At 48.3% G+C, this 17,113-nt stretch overlaps 1 protein-coding gene across 1 annotated transcript in view; it reads right to left on the bottom strand.

The window, feature by feature from the left end:
• Positions 1–17,113, bottom strand: part of PAX5 (paired box 5) — a 165,816-nt gene that overhangs the window by 77,118 nt on the left and 71,585 nt on the right. Inside the window, exon 5 of the mRNA XM_030884263.3 lies at positions 2,801–2,930. Coding sequence (XP_030740123.2) covers positions 2,801–2,930 — 130 coding nt within the window. The remainder of the gene's footprint in view (positions 1–2,800; positions 2,931–17,113) is intronic.

Raw genomic sequence — 17,113 nt, 5'->3', positions numbered from 1 at the left:
AGTTTTAAAGTTAAGTTTATTCCTCAGCATTCTACCTTTTTTATTTTGATGCTATTGTTAATGTTTTCCCCTATTATTTTTCTAGCTAGCTATTATTTACTTACAAGAAAGCTAATGGTTATATTTATAATTTTATACTATTATATAAGTATTATATATTTAGAATTAGAGTAATTTTAGTATTTCAACATTAGGCATAATTCTGACTTTGAGATATTTATATTCTTTTTCTGCTCTGTGATGTGACTTTAAAATAGATTGATCATAATACAAACAAGTCTTTGGTCAAGGGTTTACCTGAAAACCCAGCCCACATCCACACTTACCTTCTGCAGATCCTGGACAGCTAAACCACCCAGCTGGCTTTTAGCACCAACTTTCTAAATCAGGAGTATTCAACTCAAATTCCTTTCCAGGTTAGGCTTGTAAGATAATGAGAAAGCAGGTGGGTGGGGGCCATGTCTCCAGGGGCTGCTGCCACTAAGGCCCCGCCTACCACGACCATGTGGGAATACGGCCCAGTCTGGCCAGATCCTCTGATTTTTCAAGGGAAGCCAGAGATCCAGATTTATAAATTTTCAATGTTGACTCAAATTTATAAGAAGTCCTACATGGGGCCAACTAACCATATCTGTGGGCTAGATTAGCCCTTTGGGCAGCTGGCCACCAGTTTGCCACGTCAGTAGACAAGAGTCTCGGAAATGCAACTATAGTCTCAGCGTTTACTGGATTATTTTCCATCTAAATAGGCTTGTGCAGATGGTAGAATATGTCTTCCTGTGATCTGTCTAAACCCATGAACCCCAACCCTAATAACAAACCCTCCCTCTGCAGAGCAGTCCCCTCGGGGATCTCATGTGATCCTCACAAGGGCCCTGAGAGATCAGAGACACATCCAAAGTCACAGCAAGGAAGTGATGGCGCCAGGATTAGCCCCCAGATTATCTGTGTGGTAGAGTGGCAGACTGTACTGGCCTGCTGTTCAATTTTACCTCTGCTGCTCACTAGCTGTGATCTCTGGCAAGCTACTTAAGTGCCCCGGGCTTCCATTTCCTTGTTTACAAAGTGGATGTGACATAACAGTACACACCTCCCAGGGCTCCTCCAAGGGTAGAACAAGTTCACCTACCAGAATGTTTGGTACTCCGTAACTACTCAGTAAAGTGACTTATTATTATTATTAACTAGTCCAGGCTTCTTTCTACCCTACCGCACCCCCCTACCCAATTATTTGTGCTTCTTTGGAAAGAATAAGGACCCAGGAGACTGAAGGCCGGCTCCAGCTCTCCCCTTTACCCCTTATATTGGGCAAGTCACTGCCCCTCCCTGAGACTCGGTTTCTGCATCTGTAAAATGGGGATGCTGTCAGAGGTCTTGTCACGGGCTCTCATGACCCCAGGGGAGAGGATTCATGGGACACTTGTGATGTTAGGAAAAGTTCATTCTGACTGAGGTTCCTCTCCCGCATCCCTGCACCGTTACTGACACCCCCCCACCTGCAGGCTCAGCAGCCCTCCAGGCTCTTGCCCCATCTCAGGTAGACAGGGGACCAAGTCACTCTTGCCTCTTAACTGATCTCCATGCGGTGCCCAGAGTCCTGGCTGCTCCTGCCTGAGCCCCACGAGCCCCAGTCTCAGAGCCGGGCCCTTCCTGCCTTGGGACCTACATGAGGCTATGAGAGAGCCTGTCTCGTCCGGCCCCTACCCCTGCCTAAAGTTCTAACCCGAATCCAGCCCTGATGCAACTACAGCCCACTCACATTTCTCAGAACCCCTTGTCTCTGGCACTACTTCCTGTGTCTTGCCTACCAACCTACAGGGACATCCCGCTACCTTAGGCTGGACCTCAAGGCTCTGGCCAAAGTGTGATCCCTAGCCCCTCACTGTCTGTTAATGTGAAGTGTCCAAGACTGCCTTCTACCTGCGTGGTCGGACAGCCTCCCGGAGCTGGTGGCTGAGTCTGTCCGTCCAAACTATCCCAGTGCTGCTGGAGCAGGGAGGGGTGTCTGCCTGTCTCACCCTCCTGGCCCAGCCCCTTCACAGCAGTGAGCCTGACGTGACCAGCCACCATGAGAGGAGTCATAATCGCAACATGTATTGGGTGCTTGTGTGTGCTAGACCAGAGTCTAAGCACCTCATATGTTTACAGCATTAATCCTCACAGCAACACTGTGGGCTGGGTGCTATCACCATATTACAGATTTTAAAACCACAGCCCAGAATTCTTATATAACTTACATAGCTAGTCAATGGCAAGTTCAAACCCAGCAGTGTGCCTCCAGGGCCCAAACTCTTCATCTTTACACTGACAGCTAAAGCAGCTCGTCCCGAGCCTTCCAGAAAGGAAGCCTAAACCTCCTGCCCTTCTTAACTCCACCTCTGCCTGGAAATCTACAATCTGCCAGGAATCCCACTCATCCTCCAGGCTGACGCCAAACAGGGCTGCCTTTCTCCTGAGAGGGTTAAATCCCAGCGCTCTGAACACTCAGCCCCACCTCCAGGGGCCCCGAAATCACCCAGCCCCTCTGACACGAGGCTTCCCTGGCCCCCCTCCCAGCCCATCGTCCGTTTGCCATTTGCTCTCCTCTGGCTTTATCAGAGCGTCTACAGCCATGTCTCATCGAAGCCACAACTCCTGGCCCCAGCAGTCCCCTGCCTGACCTGTTCCAGGACCTCATAACCTCATTAAGACAAAGATGGCCAATCAAGTCCAAAAGCACCAAGAAGCCGCTTTCCTCGTCACACACACGTCCTTTCTCTCTCTCTCTGCCACTCACCCCCCATGCCCCAGGGGCCCTCACCTGTCACAATGGGGTAGGACTGTGGCCCCGGCACGCTGCTCCCGATGTCGGCAGGGGTAGGGCTGGTCAGGTTGGCCTTCATGTCGTCCAGCCCTCCAGCCAGCGAGGCCATGGTAGAATAATCGGCGGTCTGAAAGAGGAAACAAGACAGACACCTCAGCACTGAGACTGCAAAGCACCCCAGCCAAATGCCACCACCACATTCTGGGCTCAGCCAGCTAACCCGTGCCAGTGCCAAGGCCCCCAGGGGGCTCACGGACCCCCGGTATTGAGAGGGCAGATTCAGCTCGACAGAACAAGGCAGGTATCCAGAATCAGCAAGTCTCCCCAAGTGAAGAGGTGGACAAGATTCAGTGCAGCTGCACAAGAGTTCAAACCTAGCTTCCTTATGGCCTGCAGGCTTCCCTTACCCAGCCCCAGCTAGCCAGAGACAACCATCCTCCTCAATGCAAGGAGGAGGACAGAGACATCCATAAGCAAAAGCAAGGCAGAAATAAGAGTCTTGTAGACAAGAGGACGGAAAGAAAGGTTTCTGATTTCTGTGCTCTTAAACCACAGATGCAGAATCACAGAAACAAGGGTTAAAGGGAATTTGGGCCATCACTCAATCCAAATCCTCATTTCACAGATGAGTAAACTGAGGCACAAGGGGAAGAAGGCTTTGTTCAGGGTCAACAGGGGATGGTTCACCATAAACTCCCACCCAAAAGCCAATATATCAAAGCATATGAGTCACAGCTGGCAAGTGTTTTTGAATTCCAGAAGCCTGTAAACACCTGTATGCTGAAAACTGTAGGGTGCGCACATCTGATTTACCAAGTCCACACTAACCACGTGCATTTGGCCCATGAGTCATGCTCCTTTCTTTAAGCCATTTCATGAAATCAGAGCTTGCAATGAGTCATTTCCCTGGCATCCAAACCACTGTCAGAATGGTCTCCAGGCAAGGTTGTGAAGATGCCAACCTGTCTTCCCACTCAAGGACAGACTACGGTATAGGCATGAGTGACAGATCTCTTCCAACCCCCACTCCCCCGGCCTATCTTCAGTAAAAGAAATATCTGCAAACACCCAAACCAAAGAGTCTAGTTGTGCCAAGCATTGGCACAGGGAGTTTCCTCTACCACCCTGGCACTGCCAGTGGAGGACACATTCCTGTCTGTCCAGGGTTATGTCCTTGGCAGAGAGGGACAGGGAAGCGAGCAGTCTTCTGAAAGAAGTTTGCAGGCACCCTGGGAAGGATGATGAGGACTGAGCCACTGGGAGGGAAACCAGAGGAGCCACCAGGCAAGTGGCAGGCAGAGGGGACCCAGGCTCAGGCACGTTCCTGGCACTTTTCTCTGCAAATGAATTAGAAGGTACTGCCAGGGCAGCTCAGATGCCAAGCGGGGTGCATGGCAGCCGTGAGCCCAGGAGGTACTGCAGGCCCAGGCACCCTGAGATAGATTCTTGTCCAGAGCTCCCGGGGCTCTCCACCCGTCTCCAGCAGAGGCTGATTCTGAAACACGCAGAGACGAACACAGGCCTGAAGCCAGCCCGGGTAGGACAAGATGGGGGACAGGCCTCCCCGACATCAGGAATCACTATAAAGCTGCAGTAATTAAGACAGTATGGGACTGGCACAGGCACAGAAAAATAGGCCAATGAAACAGAATCAAGTCCAGAAACGGATCCATGCATATATGGAATCTTGATATATGAGAGAGGTGATGTACAAATCAGCAGGGAAGGATAAAACTCTAATAAAAAATGCAGGGTAACCAGTAATCCATTCAGAAACAAGGGGGAAAAAAGAAACTGGATCTTTACGCCAGACACAAAAATCAATTCCAGGTGGATTAGAGACCTAAATGTGAAAGGCAAAGGTATCTAACTAACATGGTCAGCTCTAGGTCCAGCCAAAAATCCTTGGGAGCAAGTCTGTCCTTCATGGAAAAGGAAACAAGTGGTCCTGGGATGCTCACACAGAGTTCCTGGTTGCTGTGAGGACAGCAGTGGGTCCTGGTCAACCTGCTGCCTTGCTTCAATGCCTCCTCCTCCAGAAAGTCCTTCATGACTACCACTCGCCAGGAAGCAGGAATCCCAGTGGTACCAGGACAATAAAAACCATAATCTTCACGACCTTGTCAAAGCTCACATTTACCGATCACTTACTCTGTGGCAGGAGCTTTACCTATATTATCCCATTTAATCCTCACAATTACCCCATGTAGTAGGTTCTGTGTTATTCCTATTTTACAGATGAAGAAACTGAGGCTTCTATTATAGAGGGAAAGTGCTTGCCTAATATCACACGGCTTCCAGGTGCCAGAGCTAGGATACAAACCTGGGTACATCTGACTCCAAAATCTCCACAATTACCCTAATGATTTTCCTATTGTGTTCTAACCCTTTAACAGGTATGAAATCACTTTGCTAGTACCAACCTTTTAAAACAGAAAATAGAGTAGTCTAGAAGAGAAATTTTCTAAGAGTCTCACACATAGAAAGAGTAAGTCTTGTTTCCTTAATCTTTGTTTCCATGTAAGTGGATATGCGTGTACTAGGTGGAGATGACAATATATGTCTTGCTACAGGTCACACCCAGCAGACTCTTCATTCCATAAAGCAGGGAGCTGTTGGGAAAAGGTCACTGTCCAGACTTTACCCTACGCGGAATGGGACGTGGTCATGACATTAGCCCCCTAATTTGCTTAAAAAATTAGAAAGTAAAGCTCAATGAAAGCTCCTCCTTCAGTGCATTGTCGTGTGCAGAGACAGGAGGTCAAGATGCCTCCTGTGACCCTAGGGTCCCTAGGTCCCTCCTGTGAGGGTCTCTGGGGTTTCTGGGACCCCGGGGTGAGGACCGCACCTCCCATTTCCCTATGTTCCTGTGTCCTACTGGAGGCCTGAGCATGGTGGATGCTTAGCATTTATTGAGCTTTTCTTGTGTGCAAGATGGCACGTGAAGACCAGACATGCTCTCTGACCTTTATCCACAAACCTCAAGGGAAAAGACACGTGGCCCTGAAGCTCCGTCCAACAGGGACAAGGGCACAGAGCCATTCATTTACACGGCGCAGGAAGTGGTGAGGAAAGGTTTCTTGGGCAGGCTGTATTTATCCTGGACCCAAGCAATCCCTGACCACCCCCCTCAGGCTGAGAAGAGCTGAAGAAACGCTTAGGGGTGAGACAGGAATGATCCAAGAACAAGGCACCTCCTGCAGGAGAAAGAGGTGGAGATGAAAAAGTAGACAAGCTGGGATTCGACTCTGAAGAGCTTGTGCAATGAACCCTTGGATGAGCAAATGAATGAATGACCCCTTATCCTCAGGAGAGCCAGGCAGCATCCTAGCCAAGAGTAGCATCCCTGCAGCTCTCCCCACCTCACTACCAGGCCTGGCCCCTTCCTAGACTCCAGGCTAGGCAGCTGGGTCCACAAGGGAAAGCCTCTAATTCCCAAGAAAACATAGCCGACCTGGGTTTAAGAAAATGGGGAGAGGGTGGCCAATCCTGCCTCTTATTTTAATGTCCAGATGGAGGGGCCTTTTTGTTATTTGATTTTGTTTTAGCCAATAAATTCAGTATCAAGGTTTGTCCAGTCACTTCGAAAGTTGGCTTTGAATCATCTTTTCAAGACATGAAAATCTTCAACTTGTGTAACACGTGCAGTGGGAGGTCCAAAAACCCAGTTTCCCAACCACCGATGGTTGCCAGAAGGTAAAGTGAACTTTCTTAAAGAGCTGGGGCTCAGGGGGACAGCTGGATTCATGAACCAGCTCTCACTGGCCTTTGCCATTTGTGCCTCCCACCACCCCACCTAACAGGGCTGGCCTTGAGCCCAATCTCTTTCTTTGCTGGGATTCCACAGCTCTTGCTCTGCTCCTGCATGAATCAGGGGATGCTGTCATTTCATTTGCTGTGTAATTATTCCCTAATTTCTCACCACTGTCTGTCCCCCTGAGCTGCCTAGATTTTTAAAGGCAACTGCATTCTCCCCAGTCTCCTGGGATCCCTGGAACCTCGTTCCACTGGCTGCTCCTCAGCCACTCCAAGCACTGTCCTACCTCTGCCTGGGAGGCCCATCTCATCAGCCACTTAAACTCCTACATTGTCCACAAGACCCAGCTCAAATGTCACCTCCTTGGTGCAGCCATTCCTGGGCCCCACGTTCCTACCAATAAATCATGATTTCCTTGTCTATGTTTCCATAATTGGTGTCATTTTGCACAGACCTCTATTTTCATACTTGCCACCACATGTAATGGCTGTTCGTCTGTCTCCCTCCGGGTCTCCTTGAGGGCATAGAGCATGGAACAGCACCAGAGCCCCCTAAGTGCTTGTTGAATGAATGAATGCATGGTCCAGCAGCATGACATTTTCCACAACATCCAAAACTTAGCTGGGGAGTGTTCAAACAAGAGCTCCAAATAACATGCTAACCTCTCATCTCTACCTTTCATCAAGTCAGGTGATCAGAAAACAGCATCCTTGTCCACCATGAGATGAAGTCCCTGAGGAAGTGACTTCACTGGTCTGTGACAGAATATCAGGCATTTAGCACTGATTAGAGGCAATAAAAGAAAACAGCCATACAAAGAACTTCAAAAAAAAAACCAAACAAACTCTGGAGACGTGTCCATTAGAATATTCAAATTCCATGTGAATCTCTCCTATAATTCATTACCAGAAAAGAAGTTTTTTCTCCTGACAAATGGTTAATTTGCCTCTGACTGAACAATAGGAACACTGGAAACCACTACATATCCCTCTTTGTCTTGGTTGCCAGGAAGACCAGTCAAATTCAGTGCTCAATCACCACAACTACATCAATGCTGGCGCCTCCTGCAATGATCTTACTCTCTCCTCTGCACAATTTCTGAACTTTTTTCAGCCTTAACTAACTTAGATATATGTAATTGTTTATTTTGCAGGACAAGTCCTTTTTGAAAATGGAGGCTGGGAGAGGTAGAAAGAGTGACAGAAAAAGAAAACGGGAGGGAAGACCAGGAAAGGGAAAGAGAAGAGAAGAGAATACATTATTGGGGTCTCTTTTCTTGGTAACAGTGGTATCTCTTTCCATATCGCATAGCTACTTGGGAAGCCAAGGGCTGAACAGTGGGGTTGTGTTGGTGCACCTATGTCCTTGGGAACATAGCCCCCCATCCTCCCTCCATCAGCCCCCAGCCTCCGACAGCCACAGGCAACAGCTGTGTTCCACACTGCTACTTCTCCAGGCTTTTGGAGTTCTTTCTTTGGATGTCATTTTGGGCTTCTGCTCCCTTCCCATCAGGGCTCCCTGGTGCTGTCCTTGACTATGACCCAGGAAGGGAAATGAACGAGGTCAGCAATTCACAGAGCATCCACTCCAATGCAACCAATTGGGATAAAACTTCTCTACCTACTCACATGAAAAGATGTTCAACATCACTAACTATTAGAGAAATGCAAATCAAAACTACAATTAGATATCACCTCACACCAGTCAGAATGGCCATCACCAAAAAATCTACAAACAGTAAATGCTGGAGAGGGTGTGGAGAAAAGGGAACCCTCTTGCACTGTTGGTGGGAACATAAATTGGTACAGTCACTATGGGGAACAGTAGGGAGGTTACTTAAAAAACTAAAAATAGATCTACCATATGACCCTGCAATTCCACTCCTGGGCATATAACCAGAGAAAAACATGGTCCAAAAGGATACATGCACCCCAATGTTCATTGCAGCACTGTTTACAATAGCCAGGACATGGAACAAACCTAAATGTCCATCTATAGATGAATGGATAAAGAAGATGCGGTACATATATACAATGGAATATACTCAGCCATTAAAAAGAATGAAATAATGCCATCTGCAGCAACATGGATGGACCTAGAGATTGTCACACTCAGTATAGTAAGTCAGACAGAGAAAGACAAATATCAGTATATCACGGAATCTAAAAAAAAACTACACAAATGAACTTATTTACAAAACAGAAGAAGACTCACAGACTTAGAGAATGAATTTATGGTTACCAGGAGAGAAGGGTGGGGCAGAGGGATAGATTGGGAGTTTGGGATTGACATGTACACACTGCTATATTTAATATGGATAACCAACAAGGACCTACTGTATAGCACAGGGAAGTGTGCTCAATATTATGTAACAACATAAATGGGAAAAGAATTTGAAAAAGAGTAGATACATGTATATGAATAACTGAATCACTTTGCTGTACACCTGAAACTAACAACGTTGTTAATCAACTATACTCCAATAGAAAACAAAAAGGTTTTTTTTAAAAAAAGATAGGCAATCATCCGTCAAGCATAGTTTAGATGGGTGGGCTCCACATTTTGTTTGCATCAATTAAAAAAAACAACAAAACTTCTCTGCCTACTGCCACAAACTCCTGGGAGGCCTCAAGTTCAAGCACTGCCAAGGATGCACACCCTCCTCTCAGACACCATGCTCCAGATAACACACAGTCTTGCACTCTCAAATGTCTGAGCTAGAAGGATGCTCAGGGTCATCTTTCCCAACCTGGAAAAACTGATTCAGGGAGGGGAATGGACTTCCTTAGCTAATTTTTATCTGCATCATTTATAGCGGTTGATCCCGTGGTAGAAAGAACAGTGAACTAGGAGCAACGGCACGGGGTTCCTGCCCCAGCTCTGCCTCTTTCTCACCTGCGTGACCTCAGGCAAGCTGGGCCAGCTCTCTGAGCCTCATTTTCCTTATTAATAAAATGAGATTTAAGTCTAAGCCCTTGCTGCCTGCCTGCCGGGGCGATTGTGAAAATCTGAAAGATAAGGAGAGGGATCACATTTCGGAAACTACACAGCACGAAGGGTCAAGGAATCCTAGCAGGGACTCAAGGAGGCGCGTGCCCCAGGAAAGTGTGTGCTGGGTGTCATTTGGGTCCCTAGGAAATTACCTGGAAAAGGACTGCCTGGGGCTGCACCAAGTATTGTCTCATCAGCACGGGGCACCACTGCCATAGCATGGAGGAGAAAAGAAACACAGACACGTGAGAAGGAGGGCAGCACGAAGCAGGGCAGTGCAGGGGGACAGGCTGCAGGGCTGGCTGCCTCAGCTGGCCACTTGGGGCCACAAGGCTTCCCCATCACCTGCTGAGCTCCTCCAGGCTCACCGTTGGGCCAGAGGTAGCCCTCGAGAGCTGGGCCAGAGGCCAACCACTCCCATCCTGAGGGACCAGACACCTGCCCACCTACACACCTACCCAGAGGAGGACAGAGGCTGGAGTAGGGCAGCTGTGTCCCCAGGGCCTGGACTGATGACAGGCAGGAGTGTGGCTGAGGAAGCCCACCAGCCCTAGGGACAGGAGGACAGGGTTCAAGTCTGACAGCCAAGTTTTTGCTGTGTGGGACCAGGCCAGGCACCTCAGTTCTTGGCTCCTTTTCTCATTTGTAATGTGGGGATATATGACCTGCCTCACAGGGTCGTGAGAAGGCACACAGGGAGTGATAAGAAAGTCAAGTGCTGAGGGCAAGCCTTTTTGTTCTCATATTTTTAGTCCTCAGGGCCAATATACCAGTGAGTTTATCAACACCAGTATCCCAGTGTGATTTTGCAAGATGTTGTCATTGGGGGAAACTAGATAAGGGTATATGGAATCCCTCTGTATTATTGCTTAGCACTGCATGTGGTGAATCTACAATTATCTCAAAATAAAAAGTTTAATTTTAAAAAGAGTTAGAAAACAAAAAACAATTAGGTTTTAGCATTGCATCTCCACTAAACCAAATAAAGATGAATCAAACTTGAAAAAAATGTTTGCTGAAAGGAGGGACTACGAATAACGCCTGCAAAAAAGTACCCCATAATCTACAAAGTGCTACTGTCAGCATTGTCTGAGGGGAAGAACTGCCAAGAATTCTGAATGGCCTCCCTCTTCCAGGAAGCCATCCTGGATTTCCCCTCCGCTGTGTTCCTAGAACCCCAAAGTGGGCACATCCCTACCACTGCACTTAACACTCTGCATTGTATACTTAATTGCTCAGGGTTCTCATTCCCCAACTACAGTGTGAACTTCATGAGGATAGGGCTGTGTCTCCCTCATCTTTGTGACAGCAGCTCCTGGCCCAGTGCCCAGCTCTGAACAGATGTGACATAAATGCCTGTGGAACCAAATGAACAGGGACAGGTACTGTGGCCTGGCTCTGCCAACAGCATCACAGGTGCTTCCTAGGGTCACTGAGAGGGTAAGTGATGGCAAAGTGCTTTTATTCATCAGAAAGTACCCTAGGCATGAATGAGACATGCTTGTTATTCATTTGGTTCTCCAGAACTGTGCCCATGCCTGGGTCAACATCGTCTGCAGTGGAATCAAGGGGCTTCCAAGAAGAGATTTGCAAGGTTTAACTGACTCATCTCTCCCTATTCTGTTTACAGCCTGGCAGGCGCCCCTCCAGCCCGCCCCCAGACACCCTTCCAGGTGGTGTGGGACAGCAGGGGAAGCCCCAGAGAGGAGACTGAAATCAGGTGTTGTGGTTTCTGTCCAGGAGAAACTTTTCCAGAAATGACTAATCCGGAGGCCCCCTTCTCCCGCCCTAGCCACTTAGAGAATCTTAGTGAGCCCCAAATCTCAGGGCCCAAAGGAGCTCAGGGGTTATGGAAGCTGATCTTCAGCTGATGCTCGAAACTCACTGGTGACAGGAAACTCACTACTTCCTGAGGCAGCCGCTTGGTGGCCACACAGCTCTGGCTACAACAAAGTGCTAAGGCCTCCCCACGTTGGTCTTGAGTGTGCTCTCTGGGGCCCCAGTTCCAAAGAATGTCCTCTCGGGGCCTAAGAAGCCTGCTTCTGCTTTTTTTTGTCGCCTCATCACCTGGTTAACTCATGCTCTTCTCACAGTCAATGCAGAGTTCACCACAAGCGCTTTTGAAATGGAAAGTGATTTTGTAGATGAGTTTTTTAAGTATTCATTCTCCCCCACCCCTAAGCAGCATGCTAGTTGTAAGCGAATGTTCTGTGCTGGTAAACCCTCCCTGGCTCCTCACTGCCTCCAGGTAACGTTGACCCAAACCATACAGGCCCCAATCCAAATCCCAACCTACTTTTCCAGTTTCAACTCAGATCTACCTACTTCCCAAACGGCACCCTCTACTCCAGCCACACCACACACATGAACTCCTGAGCGCCCCAGTCCCTCCACTCAATGCCTTTGCTCACGTTGTTTCCATCCTCACCCCAGTCCAAATCTTGTCCTCTAAGGCCCACTTCCAATGCCATCTCCTCCTGGATGGTTCCATAAATCTCTCTGGTTGAAACAAATCATTCCCTTCTCTGAATTCCCGCGGCATTTTCCCCGCACCTCATCTGGGACATTTGTCCCCTGCTACTCGGTCCCAGTCATTTGGCAGCATGTCTGCTCTCCCTCTGAGATAAGGAGGCTCCTTTGGGCAGCCTGATCTGAACCTGGGTCCCACCAGTAGGCCTGGGCAGGACATATCCTGAGTGAAGCTGAGAAGGGAGAGAGGGAAGGAGCAAAGGAATCTGGGGCCCACCCTGAACCTCAAGAAATCTGTAAGAAAAGCAGGGAGAGAAGGCCCTGGGCTCGGAGCATTCCGACTCTTGTCCTCCCCAAATGCAAGAGAAGAAATGACAAAGCTTGGAGCACAGAGTTCCACTTCCGGAGGACAAGAGCTGGGACCCAGCAGCCAAGGCCCCCTGAATGATAAGAAGATGCAGTGGGGTGGGGGGATGCGGGGGGGAGACTCGTGTGGAGGAGGGAGGGGAGGACTCCCTGTTTGGGAAGCCCCAGGGTCTGCTCAGACTCTGCCATCCAGATCCTGATGTAGAGAAGAAGAGGGAGATTTCCAAAAACAAAGCTCTATCTTGGAGCAGCCAAATTCCACCAGCTTCTTCCAGGCAGTTCATGGTGGGGCCTGGCTGTTCAACCCTGCTACAGGGAAGGGAGAAGGGCAGGGAGACCCACTACCCACAAAGGAATGCAGGCCTCTTGGCTACCTAGGGGCCTGAAAGGGGGCATGCAAAGGGAGGTCCCCCATCCTAAAGTACCTGGTACAGGAGTGGGGGACATCCCAGAATGCTCATAGCTCATTTTCTTTCAGACTTATTTCCCCACTGCGGGAAGACAGAAAGGCTATCCTGGGTCCATAAAGAAATGAAAAGACTTCCCTCTGTACTGCAAGATCAATAGGATGGGGGCACGGAGGTAAGCCTGGATGCCCCTCTCCACCAGCTCTGCCCTGCTACCTCTGAGTGGTGACACGCACGTGCGCACACACACACGTACACTCCCACATATACACACTCCTCAGGCCAAAGGCCATCTCTCTGCCCCTTCTGCTCCCCGTCAGAAAGAACTTTGTAACAGGCAACATTCTGAAAAGGCAAACAGGCAGCCTCGGGAGGGTGTGTCCTCTTTGTCACCAAAGTTTGCTAGAGCCAAACAGACATCGTGCGAGAGAAATACCAGAACAAGAAGGCTGAGAGGACCAGGCCTGTCACGGCTATTTCAGGCTCCAATTCAGACGTCTTTACCAGTTCTCATCTAAACCCTCAGACACAGAATAAGTCAGGAGTACTCGCATTTCCTGGACGCTTACTACACACCAGCTACGTGTTCTAGGTGTTAAAACCTATTAATTTATTTAATCTTACAACGACCATATGGGGTAAGTATTATTACTCCCGCTTTACAGAGGATGCAAATGAGGCACAAGGGGCCAAAATAATATGTCTGAATCACCCCCCAGCAGCGCAACTCCAAGTCTGAGATCCTGAACGCCACCAGACACCACCGTCATCAACTCTATCCTGGTACGAATGAGAAAACTGAGAATAGGGAGTGGAATGAGCCGCTCAGGGGCTGTTAAGACTCAGGTCCTTTCTGATGCCAAAGTCTGTGTTCTTCACCACGACTGCACAGTGCCTCACGCTGGGCCCAGGAGAGGGAGACTGACTGCTAGGCCAGGAGCATCTTCATAGGCTTCACAACCTCCTCAGACACCTACCTGCTCCCGACTCTCTACCTGTGACAAGGCCAGTCCTTCTCCCTGACTGCCCTTTCCTTTCCTCTCCTTCAATCTTGTCCCTCCACCCCTTCACGTCCCTGCTCTAGAATGACCTCCAGTATGAAATGTTTCCAGGTGGGTTCGGCCAGTGATGGTATGAACCTCATCATTTATTCTCCCCACTTAGTCGCAGAGGGCAGCCTAAATGATAAACTCAGAGGACAGCTGTGCTCAGACTGATGTCAGTGTTAGCAAGTAATCTTAATATTAGTGGGAAACAACAGAGAAATAAAGGAAAACGTGACATTGTTAGCATTGTTAAGAGAAAAATCAGGCATCGGACTGTTTGCTCGGTTCAAGCGCTGTGTTCTCTATTGAAGGCAACATTCTGGTTTTAGAAAGATGAGAAACTAAAGGAAGGAGACACTAGGCTTAGGTTTGAGCTATTATGTGTAAGCCCAAATTTTAGCTAATGTAAATAATAGAGACAAAACTAGCACAATAACAATGGTGTTTCTGTTTATATGCCTCTTTATCAAGATTAACTTCTTTAATAGCCTTTGCTTTTAATTACTGAAAATATGTTTGCATTTTGCAGTCGTGTTAATTTCATGAATCTTGCATTTCATACCTGGAAAGAAAGCATAATAACCATTCTTTGTGCTAATACCTATAATTTATTTAAACAAGCAAGCCATTGGCCTTGAGACTGGACATGTAAAGAAATACACTTCGGAAGGCTTGGTTCGAGCTTGATTTTTAACAGTTCCTTTCCCTCTCTCTCTCTCTCTCACACACACACACACACACATACACATACACACACGTTAACTTTAGCCTCCTGCTTTTATTTCCTTCACCTCTCAACCACAAATCAAACCTCAAATAATACTAAAACTGCTGGCTAGAAAGAGGCTTCCCACAAATAAACAAAAGCTTTCAAGCCAAAGGCAGAGACGTTCACATCTCCCCATCCAACCATCTCCACCTCCTCTGCCTGCTCCAACATAACAGCCTCTCTCTGCCCAGCTGCCCAGGAAAACCCTGAAATCTCTCATTTTCATTTCCAGCAGAGGAAGAGGTTTGATCCCTCACATAAAAAGAAAAGTTCAGTAATAACAGTAAGCTGGGAACCCCCCAAGCAGACTTTTCCCTGCCACCCATGTCAAGCTCACAAAGAAAAAAAAAATCGCATCACCCGACATGGTTGGGAGACTTTAATCCAAAGCACTGCTAATTAATATCCCCGGCTTTCCAGAAGCCAGTGCCACCTACAGCTGCGAGGGCAACAAGGCTGTTCTCCCTTCAATTTTATGGGAAGAACATTTTCATTACAAAGCCTCCTCCCAGACCCTCCTCTCTCACCAGATTAGCCGAGAAGGAAGCGGATGATCCATGCATCAGAACTCCTTCTCTCCCCATTAATTTTATTATTTATAACCCATTTTACAGGTTTATTGGTGCAACTCACTGTGCATCTGGCCAGAGCCCTCTGACAAAAAGTGGTATCTTCCTGCATCTTCTACTCAGGGGGAGTTTATGAATTGGTCCCCAGAATGTGCCAACTTTTTGAAATCTGCCTTGGAGAGGGAGCTGACTCTAGTGGCATTGCCTGCTACCCCGCACAAACATACCATTTTTAAAGACGAATGTTGAAGGTTCTAAGCTCACTCATTTGTGAAATGTACGTGTACTTGATGGCTTAGCATGAGCTCTGGGTGCTCCCCCAAGGACTCCCTAAGACCCTGGGGGAAGTCCTACGTGGCCCCAACCAAACCAAGCATCCCCAGCTGTTCCAGCAGAGTTGACCCAGTTTTTAACCCAAACTGCCAGGCTACGAACAGGCCTGGAGAGGCCACGTGTCTGACCATTTTATTCTGAAACCCCACGTGCTCAAAGCTGTCTCTTTCCAGACTCCTAAAGGGACTCCAAATCCAATCTAAATGTCTTGAATTTACCTGTTTGTCTTTTATACATATAAATAGCTGCATTTCCATTCTCTCTTTGTTTCTCATTTTCATTTGGTTCTAATATCTGCATGTAAATGTCAGAAAATAGCATCTGTAATTGGGGATTATGAAGTATGGCCAGCTCCTGACAGGCTGCTAAGGAAGATGGATTATCCTCATTTTTCTGTAAATTTTGTCAATTTTGGAATTCATAAGCTATCAACACTGATCAAAATGGGACTTCACAGCTGTGTCAAAAAAAAAGAGAGAGAACAAGAGAGTGAGGGCGAGCTCTGGAAGGCAGGCGGGTGTGCTCAGGGGCCAGATGGCAGGCAGCCGTGGTGTTGGCGCATCAGATTGGATGCCTGGTATCATCGGTGACCACCCTCCTCCCTGTGCCCTCCCCTCCACGGTGGCAGCTCACTGCGCAAGGGCCACCCTGGAAATCGGAGTGGGGCTACCTAGTCCCCTGGCTAAATCAAATAGCTAAATCACACTACTGGAAGGCCACAAATCCTCCAAGGCACCCACTCAAACCCGAGGCTTAATTTATTGCCCGGCGCAGCCTTCCTTATTTATCCGAGGAGTCTGCAGGCTCCCTCAGCACGGGCCTCCGAGATGTTCTACTCCTTCCAGACCATCACGGCTCACTTGAGGCAACTGTGTTGGCTTCTCTCTCTCAATTTTCCCATTACTGGGAGTAAGTACTGTTGGGACTCTGTAATAGCCCGACTGCAGCCCATATCAATAACAGATGAGGTTTAATCGTCCAACACAAAAATTATTTAGGCGCAGTAAGGACATTCAATGTCATTTGCATAATGGCATTTCTATCGCACGCACCTAACCCGTCTTGCATAAACAAGGCCTTGGGACCATAAATAATAATAAATCATGACGTCTGCAAGCCTCTTGCGGTAATAGGAGCCACTCTTTGTGGAAATTATTTCAGCAGGAAATGGGCACTGTAATTTTAAAGACATGTGGCAAGGGCAGGTGCAGTAAATCACGCCTGCGCACGAGCCTCCGGAGCAGCCGGGGACCTGCCCCAAGCCCACAGCGACATCCCTGGGCAACTGGAAGAGCAGGTAGGTCTTGAGGGGGAAACATCCGGGGCCTCTAGAACGGACAGATGAACGTGCCACTGCTCCAGGAAACTGCGAGAAGGCAGGATGCTCAGAGCCCAGCACAGAGAGAATGGGTTTCAGACCTGAAGAAGCACCCAGGCCTCAGGTCAGAAACTGTCTTTGTTCCAGGAGAATGGAAACGCCATGAGAGCAGCGATTTTCGATTTTTGTCGGTTCTGTTCCCTGCTGTACCTAGAGTAATGCCTGGCTCCCATCAGGTGCTTGGGAAATATCCTAAAGACATGCAATGAGAGGAGAAGATCCTGG

This window comes from Globicephala melas, chromosome 6, assembly GCF_963455315.2.
Source record: "Globicephala melas chromosome 6, mGloMel1.2, whole genome shotgun sequence".
NCBI lineage: Eukaryota > Metazoa > Chordata > Mammalia > Artiodactyla > Delphinidae > Globicephala > Globicephala melas.
Note: the sequence above shows the minus strand (reverse complement) of the source record. Positions and strands in the feature narration are given on the sequence as shown.